A 27738-nucleotide genomic window follows, 5' to 3' on the forward strand; every position below is an offset into this window, starting at 1 on the left:
GATTACCCATTTGCGGCTGTGGCTCAGTGGTAGAGTCGGTAGTCTTTCAATCGGAAGGTCGGAGGTTCGAACCCCAGTTCCCTCAGGTTACATGTCGAAGTGTCCTTGGGCAAGACACTGAACCCCAAATTGCTCCCGGTGGCATAGCCAACAGGTATGAATGTGATATCTGATTGACAGTTGGGCACTTTACGTAGCAGCCTCTGCCATCAGTGTGTGAATAGGTGAATGTGATATGTAGTGTAAAAGCAGCTTTGAGTGGTCGCAAAGACTAGAAAAGCGCTATATAAGTGCAGTCCATTTACCATTTACCATTACATAAAACCCCAATAAAATAATTTTTAAGATAAGATACTTTACTGATCCCCCAAAAGGGGAAATTAACTCCTTACAGCTGCTCACAAAACAGGCAAATTAAATAAAGCACTTAAGTAATAAAGAAGACAGCAGCAATGACAACCTCTGGAAAAGTCTAAGGGCACTGAATATTTCAGCAAGAACTGTATTGAAGGGCCCAGTAAGTACGAGCAAAAGAAAGGCTTTCAGACATTTTCATGCACAACTGATGTGTTGTTAGCACTCCTACATACTCCATACTATGGCCTACCACATCGCATTGTTTGATTAACTGCCATGCTCCACCCAGGCCAAATCAATTTGTGGTCTGCCATGGCGGTGGGAGGCCAGCACAGAGGGATTCGTCTAATCTGATAAACTCATTGTGGGCCAGCGAGGAGGAGAGCAGTGAAGAGATCCTTTGTGAGACATGCTGAACTGCTGTAGTGCTGTTTTGATGTGTCTGTAAGCCCAACATGGATAAACTGTATTCCCTTACACACAGCAAACCGCATGCAGGATTTCACTGTTCAGTGAGCCACATGCAGTTTGACATCGATATTAGCAGTCAATCTCCTCAGAGTTATAAAATTAGGAGTAATGGGGGGGAAAGGAGCTATTTTAAAGCTGCTTTTATTTATTAATGGACTTTAAGAGGCCTTGGAGTACTTCTGTTTTGTATTATTTATGTATTTAAAACATTTTTTCTTTAGTACGTCATGTCAAATTAAGAGAAACATAAGTACTCTGCAGAGCTGGGCTTCACACTGACAACATACTGTATGAATTATTTATTAGGTAAAGATACATTCTCACTGGCGTGCACATTACAGGTCCCAAGAAGCTAAATACTTTGTATTTTTTGGTATTTATTTTTTATAATTTCAAAAAGGCGAAAACAGAAAGCTACAAACGGGTAAAACACAAATAAGAGTTGTTAACTCATTAGCTATGACAGCTAATTCACAACAACTTATGTTAGCAAACAACCAATTCCTAGCTAACATAACTATTAGCTAATCACCTTTAGCTAGCTAAAATTATAGCTTGGACCATTCTTATATTATTTTACACTCATGAAAGGTAATGTTAGCTAGGAAGTAGTTTAATGCTAACATTAGCTGTTGTCTAACGCTAGCTAATGAGTATCATATATGTTGTTCTACCTTGAGACTCAGCCTAATATCCATGTGGATTTTCATTATAAATTCTGTTTTGTTTGCTGATCAGTAAGGATAAGGTGAAGTGGTAACACTTTGTCCGATACCCTTCATTTGATGGATTTACAAACCTGGAACTAAGTGACATAAGAGGAAAATGGCAGCTGTGTAAATATAAATTCCTAACCACTAAGACATTAAGCACATTGATTATGACTAATTTAACTGCATTAGCTAATTGATAACAATTTTTCAAATGATGTAAATTACCCTGCCGAGTAAACTACTTACTAACAGTGGAAGAAAAATAAGTCTCTTTATAAAAAATTGATCAAGTCCTTTCATTTACACAACCTGAATCTACTCAATATACACCTTATTATAGGTACATTTTATTATCTCTAGCTTTAATTTTACTTTTTTTTACTTTTGGATATGTATGTAAAACTAAGTGTATTCTGTTTCTCCTCAGGTAAAGTCTTGTTTCGCCGAAGTCACATAAGAGATGTAGCCGTCAGGAGGCTGAAGCACCTGGATAATTACTGCAAAGTAAGACAAAGGCTGCCTGTCTAATAATGTCCCTTTAACTATACCTTTCTTTCAACTTTGTTGCCATGGTATCAGGTTGTCTATTGTTAACGCACTGCTACATGTTACCTTCTAGGACTGTAAATGTTGACTACTCAGTTTTGGTTTCAACGGTTGTTGCCAATGCTCTCCTCCCTGAACATTTGCCACGATGTTTCCAAGGCAGGCCTCGTCATTTATCTCCCCCCACCAGCCTCAACAGGAAAGCAACTGCTCTATCTGCCCTGGTCATTTCCTGTCACCAATGTAAATAGGCAGCCTATAAAGGAAGCGAGGGAAACGGGTGCACCCAGGGGTAAAGCTGAATATAAAGAATACGAATGAATCAGCAGAGTTAAAGCGTAGTAGTGAGTGCAGCTGGCTACCTGACCCTCTTACATTCATTAGGTCAGTGGAGGGAATGTGGGGCAGGTGCGCTGCCAAGTGTGGCAGCAGTTTTTCATTTAGAGGAACTCAATGAGATTTGCTGAGAAGGCAGGAAGCTTAAGAACGAGGATAGTAGATTTCTTTTTTAATATTGCTCATATAAGGTTGTGTTTTCTTACTCAAGTGGCTGAATCATCAAATTTTGAATGTCTGAGAGAGGAGGTTGCTGCACTACATCACCTCTGTGTGTTTCCCTTTGTTTTAACCCTCACTCCTGGCTCACAGGCTTCCTTCCCCTCCACACCCTCCACACCCTACGCCTGGTCTTCTCAAATGTCTGACTGTGCAATGACTAAGAGCTACAACCTGCTTACTCATTAGCATTAAAACCACTACATCCAACCTTTTAAATGTGTGTTTTTTAGTTGCAACACGACACAAATGTGTTCCTCCCTTCTCTCTCCCACAGGCTCTGATGAAGCTTCCCTCCCACCTTTCCCAAAGCGAGGAGGTCCTCCAGTTCTTTGAGACCAAGTTAGAGGACCTCAACCCTCCCCCAGAGTGAGTAACTATCACCGCATTACATTAGAAAACATAACCCATCATTAAGCATTAGCATCATCTCTGCTATGTGAGCTGTTAGAGACCAAACAAACCCCTCTGGCAGCAGCAGACAGTGTGCGTCTGTGTGGTTCTGCAGCTGGGACAGATGCCTTTCACCCGCACTGACCCATCTTGATCCAGCGGCTTTGCTGTGTCTCGCTGATGATTGATGGATGCGGGCTGAGAGGCACCATGTTTTATTAATAATGATTTCTGGGAGGTGACACCTGATCCCTAAAACAAATGAGTAAGGATCAGCGGTGTCATGACCGTGCAGCTGAGTTCAAGTCTCGGAGCAGTTAAAGCTCTACGGCTGGTGATTTGTCATACTCAGTTCAAAGAGTGGGAGTAATTACAGACTCGCTGCTAGAATGTTTCTTGTTTTAATCCAATCTTTCTTTTAGATAGATTCAGTATGAGATAGTGTATTTTCCCCATAACATTTAAACTAAACAAATGAGCTTTTTTATGCTACAAGGCACACTCAGGGAGAAAAGTTTGGTGGAGTTATTTCCTGAATGGCCTCTCCCCGACCACCACTTCCGACCCCCACTACCCATACATGCTAATCCCACTTCAAAGTGATACCCTCCTCCAGTCTCTGAGACGGTCGAGTGCTGCTTAAATTTGAGATGTTAAGGCCTAAAAGCCACCCAGGTGCTCAGGTCCCTCCTGGGAAGTCTTTTAGGATGTTACTATTTCAAAAGTCTGCAACATCACAGAAAATGGTAATCTAGTGATGCTATAAATTTCAGATTTGGGCAGGTGTTTACCAAATTGGCATTAGACAATGTCCAGAGTAAAGAACTGATATGGACGATGATGGCATTCTTTTCCAATAAGAACTCTGAAAAAGTGCCCTGTGAGACTTACCCATGTCTACACGAACATGTGTAGTTTTTCCCTCCTTCGTTTCCAAAAAAACCCCCCAACCATGCAAGCATGGTTTTAAAAAAAAAAATCCCCGTCCAAACCAAAACAAAACAAAAACACAACAGAAACACTGTCGTGAGAATGCCACACCAACATGCGACAATATAATCCAGTCATGCAAAAAAGAAAAAGAAAATCGCAGCCAATCAAAAGTCTGAAAAAAATCTATTGCTGGAAAACTACCTTGGCGGGCTACAATGACCTATCAAAGAAGGGGGACAATATATAAATGTAGTGGACGAGAAACAGTATATATATATATGAGTAAACATGTAAAAAGTCCTGTTAGCAAGGTTAGAAGCATCACTGTTTTTGTCATGTCCGCATTTTGCAAGGAATGTCGCCTCATTTGTGAAGCCTCACAAAGGAGATAATGGCGCACAGCCTGATGTTGAGAGCCAAAATCGCCGCTTACCCCGTCTACACGTCTCCGTGGAAACTGAGTTTCTAAAAGTCTTCACCCTGGCTGGAGTTTTACAAAAGATCTGTTTTCAGTGACCGAAAACGTTGTTTGTTTGGACAAAAGGCCAAATCGCAGAGAAAAAGCTACGTTTTGAAAAATACCTGTGTACGTAGACATGGCCTTATTAAACACCTGGTGGCTTTACACGTCTTTAAACACCAAACTTCTGGTTGTGTCAAACATGTTTAAATGCCAGATGTAGCTTTTTTAACACCTGGTGGCCGTTATTAAAAGTTTAACCACTTCATAGTCTGTTGCTCTGGCTCTCTCTGCCTCACTGGTGACTGTCAGTGAAGTAGGCCAAACCACTTTTAAACCAGGCTGTGGCAACTTTACATTACAGGCTGCTCTGCTGCTGTCCACTGTGTTTGACGGTGCTGTCAGCAGCACAGCAGGACAGACACTACATGATGCTCTTGGATTTTCTCACTGAAGGATGCACACCTGATGTGTTAACAATACAACTGACAAAAAAGGCATCTAAATGTGAGTCACAGGTAAAGTAAAAGACTCATTTAGGTGGGGGCGCCGGTTTAGCTCAGTTGGTAGAGCAGACGCCACGTGTACAGAGGCTACAGTCCTCGACGCACTGATCACAGGCTCGACCGATTATGGTGCATGTCATCCCCCGCTCTCTGCTCCCCACATTTCCTGTCTCTCTTCCTATCAAGTAAAGGCAAAAGCCAGACAAGTAAAAGACTAATTTAGGTTAATATAGGAGTTCAGTGTGACCCTGAACTGGAGGAAAAAGGATGGAAGGTCGTTGAATGGAGGGATCATTGTCAATGACTATGCCACCGTGAATCAGCCCAAATAAAATTACAACGAGTGAGTCACGAGGAAGACATTTACTGACATCCTGTTTAAAAATTGGTTGAGAAAATGACTTTTTACAACCATTAAAATGTTTTTCTCTTGAATTGTGGAGCTATTTCAGAGTTTTTAGGGAAATAAGGAACGACATTTTGAGAAATAAGCTGAGAGTAGCAACAAATATCTTGCCGACTCAGGCAATAAAACACCATGAGGACCCTCTGATGGAAGTTTAACTGCTTTTTACTGCACAGTCAATCAAACATAACTCTTTAACAGTGATTCATTATGAGGTCACTTTTTTACCTTGAAACATGATTAAACGTTGACGTCACTGATATTTCTGCCAGTGGTCAGTCACAATAGTCACAAATGTTGTTATCAAGCTCTCGTCTGCTACTGCCATCTCATGGACGACAGATGTCACTGCTTATTTCAATGGATGTTATGTTGCGCCGTCACAAGAGGGAGCCATGCAACAGGCTGAGAGACAGAATCACAGTACACTGATATGAAGCAGAGGTTGTGTGTTTGTTCTGTGGCACAGGAAGGATAAATGGTCCCTTATTGTTTATACATGCACATTATGATCTTTTCTTTATGTGTTTTTAATATCATGAAAGGCTTTTTTAGATTAACATTAATAATTCGATCATCTTTGGTGCACTGGGGTTAAAACGTAATGATCTGTGACGTGGGAAGGGATTTCTCTTGTGATCCCTCGTGTAGAAAAAAGGATGAGTATTCCTCGGCTACCTGATTGTTTGAAGCCAACAGCTTTAATCGCAGCATAATGAAATGCTTAAATAAATGAAAGACGGCTGTGGCAGTGTTTGGTTTTAAATCTTGGCTAAAGATCCTTTAAACCAAAGTGGTGCTTTTACTTTAAAATCAAATAATGATGTCCTCCTTTGAAAGCAGTTTCAGAGGCCCAAAGGCTTGAAAGCTAATGAATATTTCACAAGCACAAGAAACTTTTTAGGAGAAACTTAGAGACAAATGAAGAAAAATAGACATTGTAATACACCAGCAGGAAAAGGAACATGTTTTTTTATAGTCTCATATCTTATCGGCAACTCAAATTACTGTTTATGAAAGAGTACACGCAGAGAATATTTAATTATAGAGTTAAGACGTCCATTATGATAATGAATGCCACTGGCTAGGTATAAAATTAAAATACAAGTTTCAGTCATCAATCATTCTCTCAGCGCCGCAGCATTAGTTGGATATTTATGCAGATTTTTTTAAAAAGAAGGGTATTTGTTTGTGAGAAGTTGAGGTGATTTTGATGTCACTTAGCTTTCAGGTGTTTTGCCTAAAAAAACACTCGAATCATATCCTGTCAACGTTTTCGCTTTTTCATTAAGAAATATGACTTTTCCGCCCTCTGCAATGTGACTCTCCTCTGCACCATATTTTTAGAGTTGTAATAAGAAGTTTCACTGTATTAATCCCTGTGGGGAAATGTGTCCTCTGCATTTGATCCAGCCTAACTATCATGGAGCAGTGTGCAGCCCCAGCTCAGAGCCTGGAGTCCGTCTGCAGCTCTGAGGCCGGCTACTCGGTCAAGGGCAGCGGCATAATTATGAATAATTCCAGTAAACATATTCATACATCCATCATCTCCATTTTAAATAACATTTTACTTCCTATAAAGCCAAATCTCAGGTCAAACCGTACCAGCTCAATTTCATTTATTCATCTGTTTAAATTTGGTTGACATGCTGATGTATTTCTAAGCTTATTCCAAAAGGCAACAGGGCTTGGTTGAAGACGTTTCACCTCTCATCGGAAAGCCTTCGTCAGTTCTACACTGACTGGTGGACGGAGCTAGAAATATAAGCCTCTTAATCTGCTATCTTCTTAGGCGTCCTTTCAAACTCTTGCACCAGTCAAAGGGTATTCATCCCAAAAAAGCGAAGCGACATGTCTGTGAAAGTCATCCTGGTCATTGTAATTCAATGCTTAATCCACAAGGCAACTGGACCTGGTTGAAGACTTGGTTTCTAGCTCCGTCCACCAGTCAGTTTAAAACTGAAGCAGTCTTTCGGATGAGAGGTGAAACACCTTCAGGAACTTCAACCAAGTCCAGTTGCCTTTTGGATTAAGCTTCGAATTATCATGACCAGGATGACTGAGAACCTTCACAGACACATGTTGATGTATTTGAACTTAAACTCCCTTTTACTCTAAGGCTGGTTGGTTTGTTCATTTGTACTGTAGTCTAACAGGAAAGCAGCTATAAATCTACATCTAAACTAACGAGTCTGAGCATATGGGACCCAACAGGGAGTGAACCGACTCGTACAGGTCGGAATTATTCAAACTCACTTAAAGACCTCCTGCAGTGAAAATCAGGTGTTTAACCTTGTAAACATCTCCATGTGGTGTTTTTCATGTGCTACAAGACATATCAGGGACAACATAAGCACTCATCTCCATGGCTGGGCCTGTCTGCTTTTAAACTGCAGTGTACCAAGGACAGGCTGAACAACACGTTTTCAGATTGGCAGGTTTGAGACGTCACAAACTTAAGGAGCCAATCCTGTTAATGGACGGGGTGACGCTATGCATATCATTATGGGCAACCTATGGCAACCACTTCATTAATGCGTGAGCCAGCTGTAACCGTCATCATAATTTTTGCAAACTCACTACTGACTTCTAACCTGAACGTTACTACTGATTACTAAATTTAAAGCTAGCTACGATTGCTTGATCATGCAAGTTGCACAATTCTTCAGAAAGAAATCAATTCATCTGATTAAAACTTCAAAAAGTAAATTCAGTATTTAAAGCCGTTGAACAGAAATGTTTACTGCTTCCACTCAGCACAAACACAGTAGCCGTTACTTTAAAGACGGTGTGAAGATCTGGTCTGTGATCATGCTAATGACTCAGAACTAGGGATGAACGATACTATCGACATGTTATCGGTATCTGCAGATAACGGCTAAAATGGTATCTGCAGATAATCATTTTTTCTCTTGATATTTTCCGCAGATAAAACAACGATTTAATTCTGCCTAAATGCTCAATGATTCCCTAAAAAAGCTTGACGTAATGCTTCGGCATTAGCTCGGCACAAGTGCATGCACGCTGCCTGCGCAAAGTTATCAACAAAATACAAATAAAGACTAAAAAGTCACAGAAACTCGAGCCAATGAAAAGAAGTTAAACAACTTTCACAACTTGCCAAAGCCGATGCTAACAGAGTGTAACATAAACATCAGTGCAAAACTAACCTCGCACACACGATAAAAAGAATCCGTCGGCTCTTAGGTGCAGTAAACAAGTCCGGGCATATCTGCCTCGCTGCCGTGTTTCGAGGGGATGCTGCATTCAGGTGCGCTCAGAAACATGAGTGATGAGACTTTTGTATTACGCCTTTTTCGTCAAGCGTAAAGAAGGGTGCAAGATGTCTGCGGTAAGGCAGTTTTTGGCCACTACAATAAGAGAAGGCATGATATCAATTCCACTACAGGGGAGACTCAATGTTCTCTGCAATTAGGTGGAAAAAAACTTTCCGAATATATCGGTATCGAAATCGGCAAAAAGGGTTGGAAAATATTGGCATTTTGGCATATCGTGCATCCCTAGTTCACTCCTTTCATGTGCATATAAACAGATACACACACATGATTCTGTGACTGTGGGGGACATTCACACCTTCATTTCCTGGAGAAGAAGCCTGACCCTGCAGCCAGAAACCACAGTTAAGCCCAGAATTTAATGATTTAACATTTAACTTTTTGTCCCCAAATGGTTGGTGATTTCCTAAATACTACATGATTTATACAACTGCACTATTATGCATTTAAGTTTTTTTTTATGACCAACAATAAAATAGTTTTAGAGTCTTTTCTTTACAGCCTGAAAGTTAATTTTGCATCAGTGTTTCGCCACAAGGGAAGTTATAAGTGGTTGATTCGTGGTTCAAACTAACACTCTTTCACCCTGACATCATCGTGTAATTATGACCAAACTTTGCTGGAGATTTGGGCCTGTATGCACAACTTTAATTTGTTTGTTTTTGGGATTTTGTAAGGATTCCAATAAGCGTTTAACCCTTCTCCGCTATAACAGCTTCTGCATCATTCTGTGTGTGCGGACCCGCCTTCTGCTCTATCATAATGATTTCCTGTTCGTTGACGTCGACCCGTTGACCCCTGAGCTGGAGGTTACTCCTGCAGGGGTTAATCTCAGGTCAGACGGGAGTGTCTGTTCTGTGTATACATGCAGCAGCGAAGACACTTCAGTCCTTCCTCGGCTGAGAAATGTAAGAGCAGGACTGATGTCTCACACATTCCTTTTCTAATAGGCCCACCTACAAAGAGTGAGCTGCAAATATGTGCAAACAGATGGTTATTCTCACTGGGTTGGAGATTTAATGACGTGTGCAGCTCGTGCAGTCCATATTCTGTATGTGCATCTCCGGCATAATGGAACCAAAACTGTATAAATTGTAACGATGATCTCCCTTAGACTTAAAATGTACCCCTTAAAATACATACACTCATCATTTAATAGTGTTTGGACATGCTTCTGCTCCTGCTACTTCCCCTCATCTATTACATTTTACTGCTGATAGGACGACACAGCCAGAGTTCTGCGCTCAGGCTCCTCCTGGGAAGGAATATTATTCCAGCTCTGTGCTCAGGGTCACAAGCTAGCAGGGCAGGTCAAGCATCGACTTTATCCCCTTCATTTCTCCCCAACTCTCTATAGTGCTCTCCTCAGTTTCATATGTCCACCCTGCTGGACTTTAACAAAATAAACAGGGACCGCTTCACTAGATTCTCAGAAAACGGTTAGCATGTATTACGATTAAGTTGTCTCACACGTCGACTTGATGTGAACATAATGAGCGTAACTATTAGCATAAACGCGCTGTAATGTATCGGTACGTTTATGCTACATTACCTAAAGAATTCACCCTGCTCGCTTTACTTTCTGTGAGCTATTTACAGCATATATGATGTGTGCAATGTTTTGATTCCTAGCACCTTAAACTGCACATATTCTGTGAGTTTAACGTTGTCTCCAGTGGCACTCTGCACGCCATCTGTTTAGGCTATACTTATTGTATTTGCTGCCCTTCATATCATATAGAAAGTTATAAAATTCATATTAGCTTTTAAATGGTTTTCCCACAGTGAGAACATTACGTGAAGATCCAATATAAACATTGTTTCAAGTCAGTCACAATCCAATTTAATCGTGTATTCACAGTTGAATTTAGTGTTTTAGTTCAACATTAAGTTAGTATATCTATCAATCATGTTTTTAATTAAGCTGAACGGAGCTGTAAGTTAGTCCATCTGTGATTGGAAATGCTCATAGCTCGTTTTTGTTAAAGCATCTGGAATCGGAGAAACCGTGCGCCAAAAATGACTTTATCCTAAGTAACAAAGGAATACAGTTATTGTGAAAAAATGTTTTGATTAAGCAAGAATTGTTGCTCTTTTTGAGCAAAATGAAGACGCCTGCCAGACGCTGAGTAATCTTGACTTTATAGTGTCAATGTCATTATACATTTTTATTGTCTTTTAAAGTCAATATTAATGACAAACATCTTATTTTTGCTATAGTTTTAAAGATAATAAAAAATTGCACAAAAAAATATACTTTCCTAATCAGCATAAAAAGGAGAGTAGATGACCAGGCTGTAACCTGGCGAATGTTGGCCAAGGTTTATGCAAACATGTACTCATATCCATAACCAACTACGGCTCCAATCCTGCTGCTGGCCTCTCCCGAGAGCCAGGTGTCTGTTCCCATCTGCGTCAAACCTCAGCCTCTCCTCAGCGTGTCTCTCTCGCCCTCTTTTTCTGTACAGCTCAGTTAACAAGATGACGACATGCAGTCAGCCAGCACCTCCTGAAATGTGCAACAGGCTACAACACATGCATTTGCATGCAGACACAGACTCAGAAATGTTGTTTTAAATTGTAACCAAACGTGATTAAAGGGCCGGTTTGCCAATTTTCAACCTCAGTCCTATCAAGCTATCATAGGGAGCTAATGCCATTATGGTAGAAAAAAATGGAATTTGGCTCTGTGCCTTTGGAGGGCGCTATCCACTTCTCCAATGGGCCCTGGAAAACCTCTGCCAGACTACGTAAAAAGCATCATCTGGTGGAGGCCGGGGGGCTCGCTAAACTACACTTCCTCAATCTAGGACGCCCTCCTCCGATGTCATGTCTCGTTCAAAATCGTCAGGTTGGAAATGTAGACTGCAGACCTGAAGATTATTTAGACAATCCACCAGTTTATATTCTCGTCGTATTTCGGATTCTGTACCGCTCTGAGCCGTTGTCTGCAGTGATCAACGTCCTTGACTGGAAATGGTAGTATTTCTCTTCAGTGTTCCTTTCAGAGGGAGGGGCGCAGTGCACGCTGGGAGTTGTAGGACTGTAGAATGAGTGAAACCACGAGCTGTCTGTACAACTTTATCCACAGCTATGGCGCCAATTTCAAATATCATTGCTTCTATCGATTACAGAGAACACCAGCTTTGACTGACAGTGGCGTTTTCCAGTGGCGAATTGCTCCTTTAAGTTATTCCTGGAGCATCATCATTTATGTACCTACAGTAAATGAAGCGTGAGCACTGAAATTGAACTGACAACACTTTAATAAATGAATTTAAATTTATTAATCATGTGTTCATCGTACCATTGATTGTTACTTGTTTTGTTTCGCTTTAATTTCTGTCAAATTAAAATCACAGCTTCATATTTCCTCTGCATGAACACATCCGACAACAGATTTAATTACATGCAAATGATCTGTTGCTAACCAAACAGAGGCAAAGTGTACAGTACGGGTGCGTACAGTCAATGGCACATAGCAGCTCTGTGACCCTGATGAGCGGGCTCATTGACACTCATCCGTTCAGTGTTTTGTTACAGTCCAGGCTTTGAAACAGACACGCTTTCACATCTAAACATGAATGGGACTCAGCAAGAGGAAATGATACTGTTGTAGAGTAAATAAATGCTGATGTGTTTGGCAGCTGCATGGCACCATTACTTCCATTTGAACACACTTATTTGCCAAAAGATGTGGGGATTTTCCTCAGCACTGTCCTTGACACACTTCCACACCCGTGTGTTGTATCCCACCCTGTCTCCCTCCCTCCCTTTGGTAGTGGGTCAAGTTCGGGGTGCATTCTCAACGAGGGTTTGGCTGGTACTCGTGTGCCAACTGTATTTTGGATGGTCCCAAGCAGAGATTCAAGCTGTAACCAGTTACTGGATTGATCCGATGGTATTAATGCTTGGACCCCTCTTGCGAACACACTCATACTCACCATGTTTCTCTGGTGTTGCTTCTTTTCCAGAGACTGTGGCGGCTCCGGCAAACGTAAATCAGGTAAGAAACATTTTTAACTCCGTCTGTAAGATCTATAGAATCTTTGTTGTTTTCATCATTGATTTTATACCATGTCTTGAAGGCTTTGAAGTCTTTTGTGGCTGCATAATGTGTTACATAATTTCATAAATTGCCTCAACTGATGTCACAGGTGTTCTTTTGATAAACATATTGGATTATTGTTCAAGCACAATTGGTTTCAGACTCTCAAACAAGTGGATTTGCTGCTTTTCTTTATCCCATATCGCAGCAGATTGAATATCTTTTGGTTTTAAACTATTGTGTGGACAACAAAAAATACAATTTCAAAGCATCACCAAGAGCAGTGAGACATTGTGAATGAAAATAAGTGTCGGAACAAAAGCGATAATACTATATCTATGTACGCTGCATTGATTTCGATCCATTGTAAACTGTCCATTGTGTGTAAGGCAATCTTATAGGACTACAAAGCAAAATCCTGTAAGACAAAATGTTCCTGTATTACGTTGAAGAAGTTCAGAAAGCGGTGCTCAACCAGGCGTTTGTACCTCTGTGTTCTGTCTTTCCTCTGCCAGCGTCCGCTGTCAAATTTATATTCATGTATGTGTGAGAGCGCGAGGAAGACAGGAAGACGGAATGACTCAGCTGAGCATGGGGGATACAGGCGTAGGAGGCAGCAGGAAAAGTACGAGAGGGGTTCAGTGAACAGCTGTGCAAGTGTTGTGTGTTTGCGTGTGCGTGCAGTCTCAGAATACCCACATGCATTACTAAATGACACCTCGGCGCTGCAATCGGATGCAAAGCTGCTGTGACCATCCTTCGTGCAATCTGTTACAGTTACGTATGACATAGCTGTGCAACAAATGACCCATAAGTTCATTTTCTGTGGGCCAAAAGCTGTACCCGAGTTAGCTGCACACGAAATAAGACCCCAACTTAATTTCATTATGCGTTCCATGGTATTGAGGGTTTACGTAACTGGAATTCCAGCTACATAGCGAAATGGAAAGTTGTCTTATTTCAGCTGTGTGTTGGAGTAGCTGAAATTCAGTCTGTGCAAGATATTAGAATGAATTCCAGCTATATTCACATCAGCTGCCTGGAAAATTTCTCATATAGTGCCTGCTGCCATCGTCAGCTGTTTTAAACCTGAGTGGATTGATGTTAAATATGTTATCGGCTATAAGACGTTCTTATATTTATGCTTTTAATAAATCATTCCATGGGATCAAGTCTACCAATGAAAACAATAATAACCCATTTTATGTCCAGTACTTATGATGATCTACGTTTCCCAATCAACATGTAGCACAAACTGTACAAGCCCTCAATATTTGATCTCTAAACCTCCCCCGTGGTCCCCATGCCGGACATTAGTGGTTAACGCTGCTGAAAGATTGATCTCTCTCTTTTACAGCCGGACAGCAGATAAAGTGTTGTGGGTCTGTGGTGAATTTGTGCTGTAGCTGCAGCTTATGGTTTCCATAATTACAGGGTGCAGGTCTCCCATAAGAGTTTACTGAGCCTATGCCCCAAGCAGGAGAATGTAGACCTTCACCACAAAACTGCATGAGGTTAGAGGTTTGAGTAGGACCTCTGTTTACCTGGCAGGCAGGAGAAATCGGAGGATCAGACACGGTTGGTCTCATCATCATCTTTAATGACATTGTCTGCATGTTTGTGATTGTTATAGATATAATCTCTATAGATATAAGTTCTCAGTTTCGTTCTATTTGGCGCCACCTTATGGCGATAAAAGGCAATTGTGTATGCATACGTCCGAGATAAGCAGACGTCTATGATTGGCTCCCTTTGTTATGGTTGTAACTCTTGATTTTCATCGCTGACGGCCGACTGCGTGCCTTCATCTGAGCGTCGAATTTTCTTTTTCTTTTTCAAGTTGTATCTGTAGTCATCAATCTTTTTTTTGTTTGTTCAGCCATAGTAGATTACTGTTTACTCGCAAGCATAGACTGTACAACTAATGGACGTGGTCACAGTGACGTCACCCAGTGTTTTGATGCCTGAATTGCGCCGCCGCTGGCGGTCGCCATATTGGAAATGCCCGAGCCAGCTAATCCAGAGGCAGGCAAAGAGGCGGTGCGTGCGCGAGCTGAAGCCTATGGGTGAGGCCTATGTTCGGGCCGCATGAATCAGCTGGCTATGACTGAGAAGCTAGGCTAAATGCTTCTCAGTGTAGCTAGCGATTATTAGCCATTGACTGTATAAAGAATGAATGAGCTGGTTTGACTTTGCCAGGAGGAGACTCTTTTCCGTTCTGCGACGGTGACTGACTGCCGGTGTTTAGTTATCAGACTATAGAAGAAGCGGACTCGCTGCTCGCTCGCCCCGTGAGAGCAAGATGATTAAGTAAAAACATGATTGATAAACACTGAACAGGCTAACAAGCCAGCTATAGCGAGCACAGTATACCTGCTACTTAGTGCTAAAAACATATCAATACAATAACACAAGGATTTAACTCACAAAAAAGCTGGCGCTCAGACTTCTTGCATGGCCAGAAAGTTCCTTAAATCCCACAGAGACAGATTATTTGTCCCTCTAAATCTCACAACACAAACAGGTGAAGTTAAACTCAGTGACTGTGTGTCTGTGTTGACGTCTGGCAGACAGCCAGCAGGATCCACCTGTCAATCAAAGAGAGCAGGCCCCTTTAATTTAAGGCTTAATATAATTAAAACGGTGTGTTATAAAAAAAATTCACCCCCCCTACAGTTATCTTGAACAATAAAATCAGCTATTTATAACAAAAGCATTTTTTGTACCAGGCTGTATTTCTGCTGTAAAAATTGGCACTTTCCCATCTGCTGTAATGTTATTTCTTGTTTTCTGGAGCCAGCCTCAAGTGGCCACTTGAGGAACAGCAGTTTTATGCACTTCCGCATTGGCCGGAGGTTGCCACTTGCTCACAACACTTGCAGAGACCGGAAAAGTAGCCGCTTAGCTCCGCCTACCCTCTCTGGCAGACCAACCACTGCTGGGTGATGGGAAACACGTCACTAATAATACTAAATACTGCAAATGCAAAGGCTTTCATCAGTGGGCCATAGGCTCAATCACCATTGTGACGATAGAAATGACATAACAGATATTGAAAATCTTCAAGATTATATCTTTAATCCTATTTGTCTCACTCTTACTTTAGTGCATTTCATTTCTTCATTCTGAAGGTAAGAGAGGCCAGAGGTGATACATACTTTAGGGTTTCCTTTGTCATACTTGTCATTACAAGTGACATTCTGGCTTATATCTTACATATTCTCCTCTTGAGTGTGACTTCCACTTTCGAGGATTGCATATCAGTCCGGCCACTATCTACACGAGGTTCAAACACAGTCATTTATTGGATTTGCCAGGATTAACTGCTGATACCGGGTTTCTCAGCATAAATCACTGTCAGATAAGTTGGACCAAATCCTTCAGGAAAAGTCTTTGGCGGGATACTTCCAGGATGATGAAATACATAATTCTCTATGAACACACAAGAGAGAAGGACAAGGGAAGCGGTTTCATAGATAAAAGCAAACAATCTGATTATTCAAATTAACTTAGATTGTAGGATAAAATGCTGCTTAGGCTGTCCATGAGATTCAGATTATCTTCAAAGCATGAGTGATAATCTGTATTTAAAAAGAACAGGAGATGAGCAGAAGACAGTTACAAATCTAGTACGAGAGAAAAAGAAACTAAGCGCTCAGGGGTGTAGTGCATGTGAAAAGCAGCTGGAGAGGAGCGGAGGTTTACGTGGCAAGTGGAAACCATTTCAGAGTTGCGCATGGACTGAGGGAGTGTGTTTATGTGTGCAGACTTGCTGTCTTTATTTGAGCTGCGGGTCTCAGGGGGCGAACAGGGTGTGTATGTGTGCATGAGGTTGGGTCCATGTGGGTGTTTACGTGCCGAATGTGGGTATATGTGCGCATGCCTGTTGGGAGGAAAAGGGTTAATCTGTTCATGAGTTAGATGGTGGTGGGTGGGTCAACTCAAGAGGTCTGTGTTTGTTTGTATTTGCAGATGGATAAGATTTTAAACGGGCTTAGGAAATCATTAAAGCAAATGAGCTCTTCCAAATCACTCTAACAACCGGACACTGTTTCAGCGGCTTCTTTCTCAATGAACAGCCCCCCTATCCTCCCTCCAGCCCCCGTGCACATGCACAATGACTCTCAAAGAAGCTGAAAGATTCTTAAATTGGGTTAAACTTGAATCAAAAGTTGCAAAATTTTCTTCTGCAGGTTGTTAAAAGTCATATATATTGTGTTTTTTTCATTGATACAGCTGTTACATCAGTATAAGTTTCTTCCCCCTGAAGTTATTACTTAAGCTTGGCTCCGTGGAAGCTCCGCCCCCTCCTCCAGCATAGAGCAGATGTAGAGCTGGCCGCTCTGTTTCTGATAAGTCACCATTTGTCACAGTGGACTTCCCCCCTCGAGGCAAAACTTAAGCTTTTGGCTCAAAATGCCGAGTTGAATCCAGAAAAATGTTACGTAACAAATGAGATCATAAATGTTTACTTATTTGTAATATTGGTAACATTTCGAATGAATAAGTCATGTTGTTCTTTGATGCAGTTTCTATATTCCTTTGCATATTAGTTGTGAAGTGTGAAAGCCGTCAGAGTTACTACTGGAAAACCTGATGAAGTGTAGGATTGGTTTTAAGTCCCTCTTGCTTAATTAGAAGTCTGACTTCTTTGGAAACCTTTCAGTCAGCTGCATGCAGCGCTATGGTAGCTACTGAATTTAAAGATACCCTGTGGAGTTACTATGTAGCTATGTTTTTACAAGAGGGTCCTTGTTTCATGTGCATGTGCACAAAGTCGCACATGCAAGCAGGTTACATGATACACAGTTTGAGGTAGCGTTGAAACAAAGGCAAACATCGATGTAAACATTGTAGGTTTCTGTTAGCTTGTATAACATGTTCCCTTTTATCCAGAAATAAAATCCTGACAGTATTTGCAGAACATAATGAAGATATTCAACAGTTTTAAGAAGCTTTAAGAAGTCTGTCTTAAGAGGATTTAGGGAAAGTTTCTGTGCTATTTGTTTGTGGTCTGCCCCTTCTCCCCCAGGGCCACATACTGATTCAATGACATGAGTACATCTGTACTACATTGAACAGCAGTCCAGTGTCCTTTTCTAATCCAACTGAACATCTGCTGCTGATGAGCCAAACAAAGGCATCGCTCTCTGCCAAATCTTACTCCTCTCAAGTCAAATCTGCTCCCATTAAGTTACCCCAGGGTTCAAAATATGGCACTACAAGACATTAAGCCCAGTGCCAGCTATGCTATCAAGCAAAATGCCTGAATCATGAAAAATCCATCATGAAGATGAATTCCTTGGTTTAAATGGGTAGACTAGAGTCCCTGGTTTCCTCCTCGTGGTGATGAATTATTGCAGAGTTCCTAACTGTCATCATCTTTGGATGGAGCTGATGATGGGTGAGTGGGGTTGGGGGTGGGTGTTGGATGGAGAAAGGACATTTGGGAGTACAAGGGCGGGAGCAGGAAGCACATGTATAAATCTGAGTGAGGAGAGACATAAACACAGAAAGTGGCTAAACAGGGCTATCTGAGGAAAGAAGCAAATACTTTTCTTTTTCAAGCCTGTAAAAACTTTACATCTACATTGTGTTTACATATACTGTGTAACACACATAAAAATGATGAATCCCAGTACTTCTTCATCATCACTACCCATATATACAATTAATCCATCATTGTAAATTTGAGCTGTTTGAACAATTTAGCTATTACTTTAAGCTAACCATTTAACCATTTAGCTTTTGTAACCATAAAGCCGCTACTTAAAGGTCTAATCTGAAAGATTTCAGTTGCGTTCTCTTTGGCGGCACCTTTGGCAATAAATGGATTTTCACTTCTTTATGAAGTTGTATCCGTAGTCATCGATCTTTTCTTTGACCGGAAATGCAGCCACTTAGCTCCGCCAGACCAACCACTGCTGGGTGATGGAAAACGCGTCACTAACTGGACGCCACTTGTGATTATTTTCCGCGAATGTCGCCACAGACTCCCAGTCTGTAATACTGCAAAGTCAAAGGCTCAATCACCATTGTGTTACCTCATTCGGCGATAGATAGTGACTTAACAGCCATTACTTTTAGCTAACAATGTTAGTGTTTTAGCCATTACTTTCAGCTAACAATTTCAATGTTTTAGCTATTACTTTTAGCTAACGATATAAACCTTTTAGCTAACAATTTCAATGTTTTAGCCATTACTTTTTGCTAACGATGTTAACGTTTTAGCCATTACTTTTAGCTAACAATTTCAACCTTTTAGCCATTACTTTTAGCTAACAATGTTAATGCTTTAGCCATTACTTTTAGCTAACAGTTTCAATGTTTTAGCCATTACTTTTAGCTAACAATTTCAATGTTTTAACCATTACTTTTAGGTTACTACGTCAACTTTTAGCTAACAATTTATCAATTTATTTGAGCTATTTTGACCATTTACGTTTAACTACCCATTTCAACCATTTAGTCATTGCTTAAGCTATCGAAACCCTTTCGTTTTAACTATCAATATCATCCATTAGCCATGTTTCAGCTTTTGCGCTAGCTTGCTGATTTTCTTGCACTTTTCTTAAGCTGGCTCTGTTTGTGGGTATAAACTTGCTTTTGATGAATTACTTTTTAAAATATATTTTGTAATTAGTGTAGTTATTCATAAACTTTCCACTTACCCCCCTGGCTACGGCAGAAGGCTGCCCCTGATAGGAAATGAAACTAGTATGCCATGTGAAATAACCATTTGTCAGGTAGTGACTGATTGAAGTAGCCTTCTTTAACTTTACTCTCCAGATGAATTTCACTGAAGCCTTGATTTGTATAATTTATATAGCTCATTTTATACTCATTGTTCATTTTAAATTAGTCCCATCCTTTCCACGGCTGTTTCACAGGATTTTTCTCACACATGTTCTCCTTGTTCTGGCTCTGTCTTCCTGCTGTTGCAAAACATTTCATTTCCTGAATGAGGCTGAAATATTTGCTTTTGTTTTTCAGGGGCTATATTTGCTTTGCTGACAAAGTCTTTACTCACTCAGCTCAGGTCTAAGATACACTGTTCACGCGCAGCAGTAGTTAAATATGAGTTTGTGAAACCTCCATTTACATCCTTTGACATAAATGATGGTTTAATGAGATCTTGACTTTTATGCCCATCTGCCTTCAAATTATATTGTCGACAAGTGTTGTACAATATCCATGATGGCATTTTAATTGAAATTGGGCCCCAGATAGGTCATCAATTATCATCTCTTGGTCAAGTTTTCCTGCGAATAGAGGGAAATAACTGATACAGAATAAGTGAGGGTAGCTAAACTGCTGTTGAATAATCAGTAGGAGTGGGTTGCAAATTTGATTTAAAAGTTTCTACACTTTTGGGCACCAGTTTAGCTTAGCAGTGAAATCGGCGACCATATACAGAGGCCAGGCCTCGATGCGGCAGCCCCGGGTTCAACTCACTGTCATCCCCACTCTCTCTTCCCCCATTTCCACCACTATCCACTGTCCTCTCTCTAAAAAATAAAGACGTAAAAAGCCCAAAAAATGATCAAAAAAAAAAATTAGAAACTCGCCTATTAAGATACGTACCCTAAAAAGAAGTGAAATTGCTGACTTAATCAATACGTACTCAACAAATTAACTACATAAATTACACACTAAGTTTTCCCTTTCATCATTGTTAAAAATGGATCCAAAGTTACAACAACAAATGTAATGAGTCATCTTCTTTCCTTGTTTAGCCAACACTACAAGTGATCAGCATTAATTGATCTGTGAGTTAAAACAAACCACTGAACCACAAGTTTCCAAGAATAGTGTCAAAACAAATATCGATGCTGTTCCTAAACTAATTGGTGTCACATTAGACTTTGAAGAACAGGAAGGCAGTACCCAGAATTTAAATAATACATTCTTTCCAGTCTCTCTGCACCCAACTCTGTGGTCTGACAAAACATCTTGCACAAATAACGTGAAGCTTCATAAACCCGCAGCCCAACCACAGTAATCCAGTGTCAGACTCTTTGGCAGTTTGAACACTTGAGATGCTAATGGTGCTGAGTTCATCTTCATAAGTTATGAGCTCCTTGACATTTTAAAATTAAGTTCCCGAGTTGAATGCAAAAGTATTATCCCAATAGAGTAATGTTAATCTTTAGTCTGAAGCGGTGTCGCCAGGTCAGCTCTTTGGAGAAATGACAGCTTAATCCAAGTTGTCTCAGTCAGTCCTTATCTAAGCCCCAAAACTTCCATCTCTTTTTCTTATTTTCCATCCTCTGGATAAAACCGACTTCCTCTTTCCAGATACATTTCTTTATTTGAACCATCAATGACTTTCTCCATTTTTCGATAACAGAGCAGAGCAGTTTATAATCGCTATATGTTTCTTACGCTGTTGTTCAAACACACCACAAAAGTACACAGTTGATCTGTTGTAGCCGCAGGATAAACAAATATAATCTTAAGAAGTGTGCAGACTGTATTTTCCTTCTGTTAGGAGCTTTGACCTCAATGGTCAGCAGAAGCTCTTGTTAATGTGTGAACTGCATGTTAGCTGGAGTTGTGTTCGGTGTCCAGCTGACGCTTGTTAGATCTGCTTCAGTTCGTCAGCTATGCTTGTTTTAAAGGTTTTTCACAGTTAAGGCCTCAGATGGGCAGATGTTGTAGATGTTTGTTATACCGGGTACTGTAGTCACTTTATACTTAATTAAATTAAATCATCTGTTTCCTTAGTAGAAATTTCTCCTACTTAAATTAAACCAAACACTGGTAAAGTAGTGGATATGAAGAAGTTATGAAAGCAGGCACAAAATGCGTAAAAACTAAGTCACTGCTGGTGTTTACATGGTTAACTCAGTGAAGTTCAGAACGGAGGATTTCCATTGGCTGGGCTGCACGCTGCAGTCAGAGCTCTAGTGTTTCATGGAGACATAGGGCCATCCCTCTGAGCACAGCTCCAGCCCCTTCATCTGGTTCTATTTAAGGCCTCTAGTGCCGACTCTTATGATTGGCGTACACAACCCCCCTACTCTTCCTCAAGCTCCAGCCCCAACTGAGGAGAAGGAGGCTTTTTAGCAGATGGTTTATTTTCCAAGGGAAACCATTTCTTTCTCCCACTCTACTGTCCTGTCCTCAGCTGGCTTTAGCTCACTTCTCTGTCACTGCAACAGCTCCTTCTTCTTTCTCCTCTTTCCGCTAAGTTCATGTGCCTGCGTCTATTTGCTGACCTAGTCCAAGTTTTGTTGGACAAAAAGGATGAGGCCTCTTCAGTAACACAGAATGGATTTTCTGCACTTGGCTTCTTGATCCTTCACTTTTCGGAGGGACATTATTTTCCTACACTTTCAGGATCTCCATTGCCCTCGTTGTTGGGCTGGAGGGGGATGCAGCTCTATGGCTAGACTCTCAGGAAGATGCACTGAGCCCTGTGAATATTGTGATTGGCTGAGCTCTACAGACAAAGTGGCCTATGGCACAACGAGTGCCCGGCAGTCGTTCTCGGGGACCTATGGCTGGCAGCTGGCTGACAGCATGTTTTTTCCCATCAACTCCAGGTCTGGATGCCTCGGATCCCATGCTCCTGGAACAGTACGTGGTGGTGGCCAGCTACGAGAAACAAGAGCCTGCAGAAATCAGCCTCCAAGCGGGCGAGGTGGTCGACGTCATTGAAAAGAGCGAGAGTGGTGAGTAATCTAAACAAATGCACAACAAAGACATGTTGAGCAGGAAGTATGCAGCATGCATGTTGTATGTAATGTATGTCACATGCAAACACATAGTCCCTAAAACATGCTGCCCTTTCCCCAAACCCTCTCACCTCCTTTGTCCTTGCTAGCTGTTAGTTAGCCCCATCTGGAGGCTCGCTTTGGCCCACAGTCAGCCCTGTTTTTTCCCACTGTTGGTTTAGGCTGCGGGCCAGAATGTTGCCTCTAGCAAGAGGAATGTCTTCCAGACTCGTATTAATTATTCCACCTCACTTTAATGGAAAGCCAGCAAGACATGCCGGATTTACAAATGCCAGCTGCAGAGAGTCCTTAGTCAGCTGTTTAACCTCTGGAAAGAGCTAGCAAACAGGGCCGTGAATGTGTTTTAGCTTATATTTGATTCAATCGCATGCTAACATTCAGCACAAACTCGTGATACCAAGGAATGTGCTGAATTCGCATCTACTGTAGGCAGAAGAGGACAGAAAATTGCCTAAATTTTCAACAAATGTGTATGAATTAACTGAAATACAATTAAAGTATATCTGTTTTGAATGCAGTAAAATGAATACAGGTCAGATAGAACTCCAGAAAAGGTGCTTAAAGTGTAGTTACATGTCTTTAAATATTCAAAGTATTATCATGTTTCAAGGTTAAATAAACTAAAACTGCCAACTATCACCAACACACAAATGCAAGCACCTGCCCGAATCGCTTTTATTTTGAAGGGAATTTGTCATTCAGAGCTTAAGAGGTGGTCAGAGAGGTAAAGGCCCAGTAACAGGCTCTGACGTTCGGCTTCAGTGGCATGCTGAGACAGTAAAACGGTAATGGGACTCATGTGTTCTCCAACGGGAGGACGGGGGAATGGAAGATGGAGCAGGAAGCAGTTGACCAGGAAGGCAGTTGGACTTGGGTTTCACGGTGGGTGTGAGTGAAACGCCGTGCCACACTGGCCTCAAGGAAGAGGGTCTGTGGAGCGGGATCGCTTTGAAGTGTCACGTGTCCTGCCTTTGGGTTCATGTATTTGTTTTCACTCCCTGCTCCAGTAGGATTTTAACTCGATGGGGAGCCGTAGCGAGGCGGATACTCCAACACCTTGAAGTCCTTTTATCGGGGGGCCTTCTATGAGAGCCTTCCTCCGTGAACTTCCACAGCATGGTCCTGTGCTTTTAAGCGGAGGCCCCTTTTTACTTCTGTGTTTTAGCTGACCACTGTGCAAAGTTTTCTATGCAGAATGTTAAACTTGGGAAATTCAATAGTCTTATTGCAGATTTATGATTTCCAGGCTTCTGTGTTATTGCTGTAGCTTATTTTCCATAAAAGAATTGCTTTGTTTCATCTTCAGGCCATATTTTGCTGCCTCGCTCGGTTAAGCTCATTCATTCTTCTCTGGGTTGGTTCAATTTGTCACGAGTTTCAAAAGCAACGCCGTCGACTCCAGGCTTCTTGAAACACATCTTAAGGCGATTTGACAGTTTTATTATACACTGACGGACAATTTCACAGAGATCTGAAGTAAATAAATTCTCCCCCGCTACATCATGCTTCGGAGACTGTTTCCAGCAGCACAGCTTGCATTTAACTGAAAACTCAACACGTCCTGCAATGGAAGTCGGCTAAATCTGCTCCATTTGGCAGGATGACATCACTCCGTATCCCGCTGCCAATACTAACAAGACCAGGTGTGTGCTGAGAAGATTTCAGAGCTCATTTGATTTAGCATCCATTCGCTTGCAGGATAAGTACACACCCTTTAATGGTTTCTGACAGTTTGATCTGTGTATTACAAAGCTAAGTAGTGAAAGTGCTGAGTTAGATGTACTAAAAGGTTTCTATTACATTTGTAATGATAAAAGGGCTGTATGGGTTTTTATTGAGCCTCCAGCTATAGTGGCATTCTTTTCATTTAAAGACATTTAAAACCAGCATGGGGTCTCCTGCAGAACATTTGGATGCACTGAGTGGAAAATATCTGTCATATTAGCATCTCATTTTGTAAGAGCATTGTGTTGTTTTTCCTCATAAAGGTTTTGAGAGTGTAACAGTGACAGATCTAGAAATGGAAACTCCAGCTCTGTGTTTTATTTGCCATTCCTTCTACTGAAGTCCCGCTGTTAAACTTACTGTACCATAGACTGTGGCTGTGACTGCTTCCCGCTGCAGTTTTCAGCTTTCCCTTACCTTGGATTAGATAATATATGCCTTTGACAGGGCAGTGAATCTAGGTCAGACCTATAAGCGAGCTCAGCTTTCTCCACTTTTCCAGCCTGCTGTCTCGAGCCGCAGCGCTACTTTCCATTGCACTAGCTTGACGTTACAGTCTGTTTCGTGGCCTTTATGTCTGTGAGTACAGTAGTTTATATTGGTTTCTGGTTTGTTGGGTTTAAAGTAAGTGCAGGATGTGGAAAATCACCAATCAATCGATCAATGACTGCTTGATATAGTGTCGTAGTATTGAGTTAAAACACTGACTTAGACCCTTAGAACACAAATGCAAGGCATTGTCTAAATGAAAATGCTAGAAAAGTTACAATCCAGTGTTGTTGGAAAAACTAAAGTTTGTTTTATATATTTATTAATGTTGTCCTCACTCCCTCTGCAGCTATTTTATTTGTCTTTTTAATAAGAGTATACCCGGGGGGAGATGCTGGCTCAGGAGGAGAGAGAGAGTAGTGCAGGGAGAGAAACTCATGGAGAAAATGGAAAAAGACATTTCCTGCCAAAGTTAGTGGTTCAGAGAGGTTGGTTCATTATAATGGCTTAATGGATCCTCCAGGATGCCTCCTCAGTTTACACTATATTGGATGGACATTGACCAAAGCTAAGCTAGCAACCTTGTCGGTCAGTGCAAATGTGTATCAAATGTGTATGCAGTGGTTTAAACTTTGCCCTTTAATGAAGCAGTATGTAGGAAGGGGGAAAATAATTTGCAGCCACTTCTGGAAATATTGTACTTACCGTAGCCGCCTGCTCCTCAAGGGCAGCGTTAGGCGTGCTGTGCCCAGTCTGCGTAGAAAATCTCTCTCTGTGGACCAATGAGGGTTTAACTTGTCCCCTTTCCAAGTCTCGATCAGCGTCTATCAAGCTTACATCCGCTGGGCCCACCGGCTCCCCCAAGACCCCCTGACACCACCCATGTGTGCTGTATCTTTTCTGCTCCACCCAGCTAGCCTGCGCAGGGTGAACTAAGGGGAAATTTCAGGAAAAACCTGAAGGGTCGCTTACTAAGACGACAGTCTTTGCTCTATAGAATAGCTCTTTTTCTCCTCACAAACCGTAACGATTTGAAGATTAGCAATCTGTTCTGTAGAGAAGCTGGAAGGTGACGGGGTATCCCGCAGGTGATTTCTGACTGCCTGGCTGAGAGCCCACAGAGACTGCTGGAGTCGAATCATGGCAGATTAAGCAGGTCTGGCCCCTGGCATGGTGTGATGGATGAGCAGGATGTCTTCTTTACCTTCAAATGGAAAACACGTACCGATACAATAATGTCTTTGCTGTCTGTCTTCGGGGCTCAGCTCAGCAGGATTCCAACGTTTAGAGAGGCAGATTCTTTGGGTTATCCACGAATGAGCTCAGACATACTTGTAAAATTTGAGAGGTTTATAAAATAGTGTTTGGGTAATTGCAGCAGAGCCCAGATCCAGAGAACTGCTCAGATTGACTCTTTTTGGGGCAATCAGATCATGTGTAGTCCTTTTTAATTGTTTTTGGATGGCTCTTTGGGTGCAGCCACTCTGCTCCATACTTAAGTATCTCAACAATCAATTTATGAACTGCCATGAAATTTGGTGGAACCATTATTTGTGCCTAGACGAAGTATCCTAATGACTTAAATCAACCCTGACTTTACCTCTAGCGCCACCAGTAGGTGACATTGACTTGTTTGGCTGAGAAATGACTTGCCTCTGCTCCTAGAAAATAGCACCAAGAGTTATGTTAGCAAGATACTCAATTAAAGAGTGAACCGCAATCAATTTGCAGATTTAAGCATCAGTGGTTCCTTCCAGCAACGTGTATACTGGCCAAGAGTTTCTCTGATTTGAAGGAGGATTAAAGGCAAGGTCAACATTGAGCTCCGAGCGCTGCGAGTTCTCAATCTTTCTGTTTCCCAATTTGGTATGTGCCGTTTCAGCAAGAACATGTTTCCTTGTATAAAAGAGGAAAAACCCTATAATTCTTGTAGAGGAACCACAAAAGACATGATACAGAACACTTGCCAAGTGTTAAATGTCTTTTTTAAGCTGAAGTGGTACAACAGCAGATGGAAGACACATTATCCACTCGTAGTAATCCCCATCCTCCACATTCTTTCAGCTTACCATAGGAAGTACTAATAGCCATCTCAGAAAACTAACCTTGTCCTGTATTTTGAGATATGGAAACAAAAATGGGAGGTTTGTATTTGGCACTTAAACTTCTGCTGCTTTATTTTATTGCGTTTTGTCAAAGAGCGATACAGGCAAATAGTGTTAATAACAGTAGACGGGAATCCATGCGTGGAGCCAAATAGGTGCCCCTCTATCTCACTCTTAAGAATTGACCATTGAGCTAAACCACCATTTGAAGGGGTGGGCTTTCAGACACTCAAGGACTGCTGTGTCTCCAAATCAGTGGAGCCTAGAGAGCACACAAACTGTGGGCTATACAGCTTCGTTCAGACCATGAGGGGATCCATTCAGAGGCTGGGAGGGAGAGAAGGTTGTTCCTTAGGTCAACACCAGCTCTTGAAAGTTGCGTTGTACCGCTTTCCACCCCCACTCCACTCCAGACCCACTCGTGTAATTGAAACCCAGTGTTTTTATGAAAACTGGAAGTGTGTGTATTGGACTGGATACCTGCCCCCTTGTGCTTTGATACTGGATCCACTGTTATATGAATACAGAAGCTGGAAATGAATGGGGTTTTCTCCTGCTGCACTCAACAGTGGTGTCGGATGTCTGCAGGACTGCTGAGCCACTGCATTCCTCGTCATTTCAGGGCGAGAAAAAAAAAAAGCTTTCCTTGTGCTGCTGAATCTGTGGTTCTCATATTCGCGTGTAGATGTGGAGAACAGCATTACAGAGTTGTTCCGAAGCACAAAACAATATTGATTCTGTACATCAGAACAGCTTAAGGTCTATTACTCTCAATGATAAATGTGTTGGAATGAGTATGACATTAAGGAATATTGATGCGTCACACTGTGTTATGCATGCCATTGCTTAGGTATCCGACTTGATTGATTGCATGCACAGATTGCAGATTATAGTTTTATAGGTTAGGCAGTCAGCTCAGGAAAAAACCCCAGAATGGCATAAATCTAGTGTCTTGTTGCAGCTGAGAATCTGTTGTTGATTACAGTAAAAACGAA

The 27738-nt window shown here is 41.5% G+C and overlaps 1 protein-coding gene across 4 annotated transcripts in view; it reads left to right on the plus strand.

Annotated features, from left to right (window-relative positions):
- Positions 1–27738, plus strand: part of sh3pxd2ab (SH3 and PX domains 2Ab) — a 61188-nt gene that overhangs the window by 15942 nt on the left and 17508 nt on the right. For 3 of the 4 annotated variants that reach the window (XM_069658201.1, XM_069658202.1, XM_069658203.1), the window contains 4 exons: positions 1969–2045; positions 2920–3011; positions 12611–12642; positions 22233–22361. In XM_069658201.1, coding sequence (XP_069514302.1) covers positions 1969–2045; positions 2920–3011; positions 12611–12642; positions 22233–22361 — 330 coding nt within the window. Of the gene's footprint in view, positions 1–1968; positions 2046–2919; positions 3012–12610; positions 12643–21713; positions 22362–27738 lie in introns of those variants that run through there. The other variant, XM_069658204.1, reaches the window with a different exon arrangement.

This window comes from Semicossyphus pulcher, unplaced genomic scaffold (genome assembly GCF_022749685.1).
Source record: "Semicossyphus pulcher isolate SPU_LCO1_2020_fin unplaced genomic scaffold, fSemPul1.0.p SCAF_12, whole genome shotgun sequence".
In the NCBI taxonomy this organism is placed as follows: Eukaryota; Metazoa; Chordata; class Actinopteri; order Labriformes; family Labridae; genus Semicossyphus; species Semicossyphus pulcher.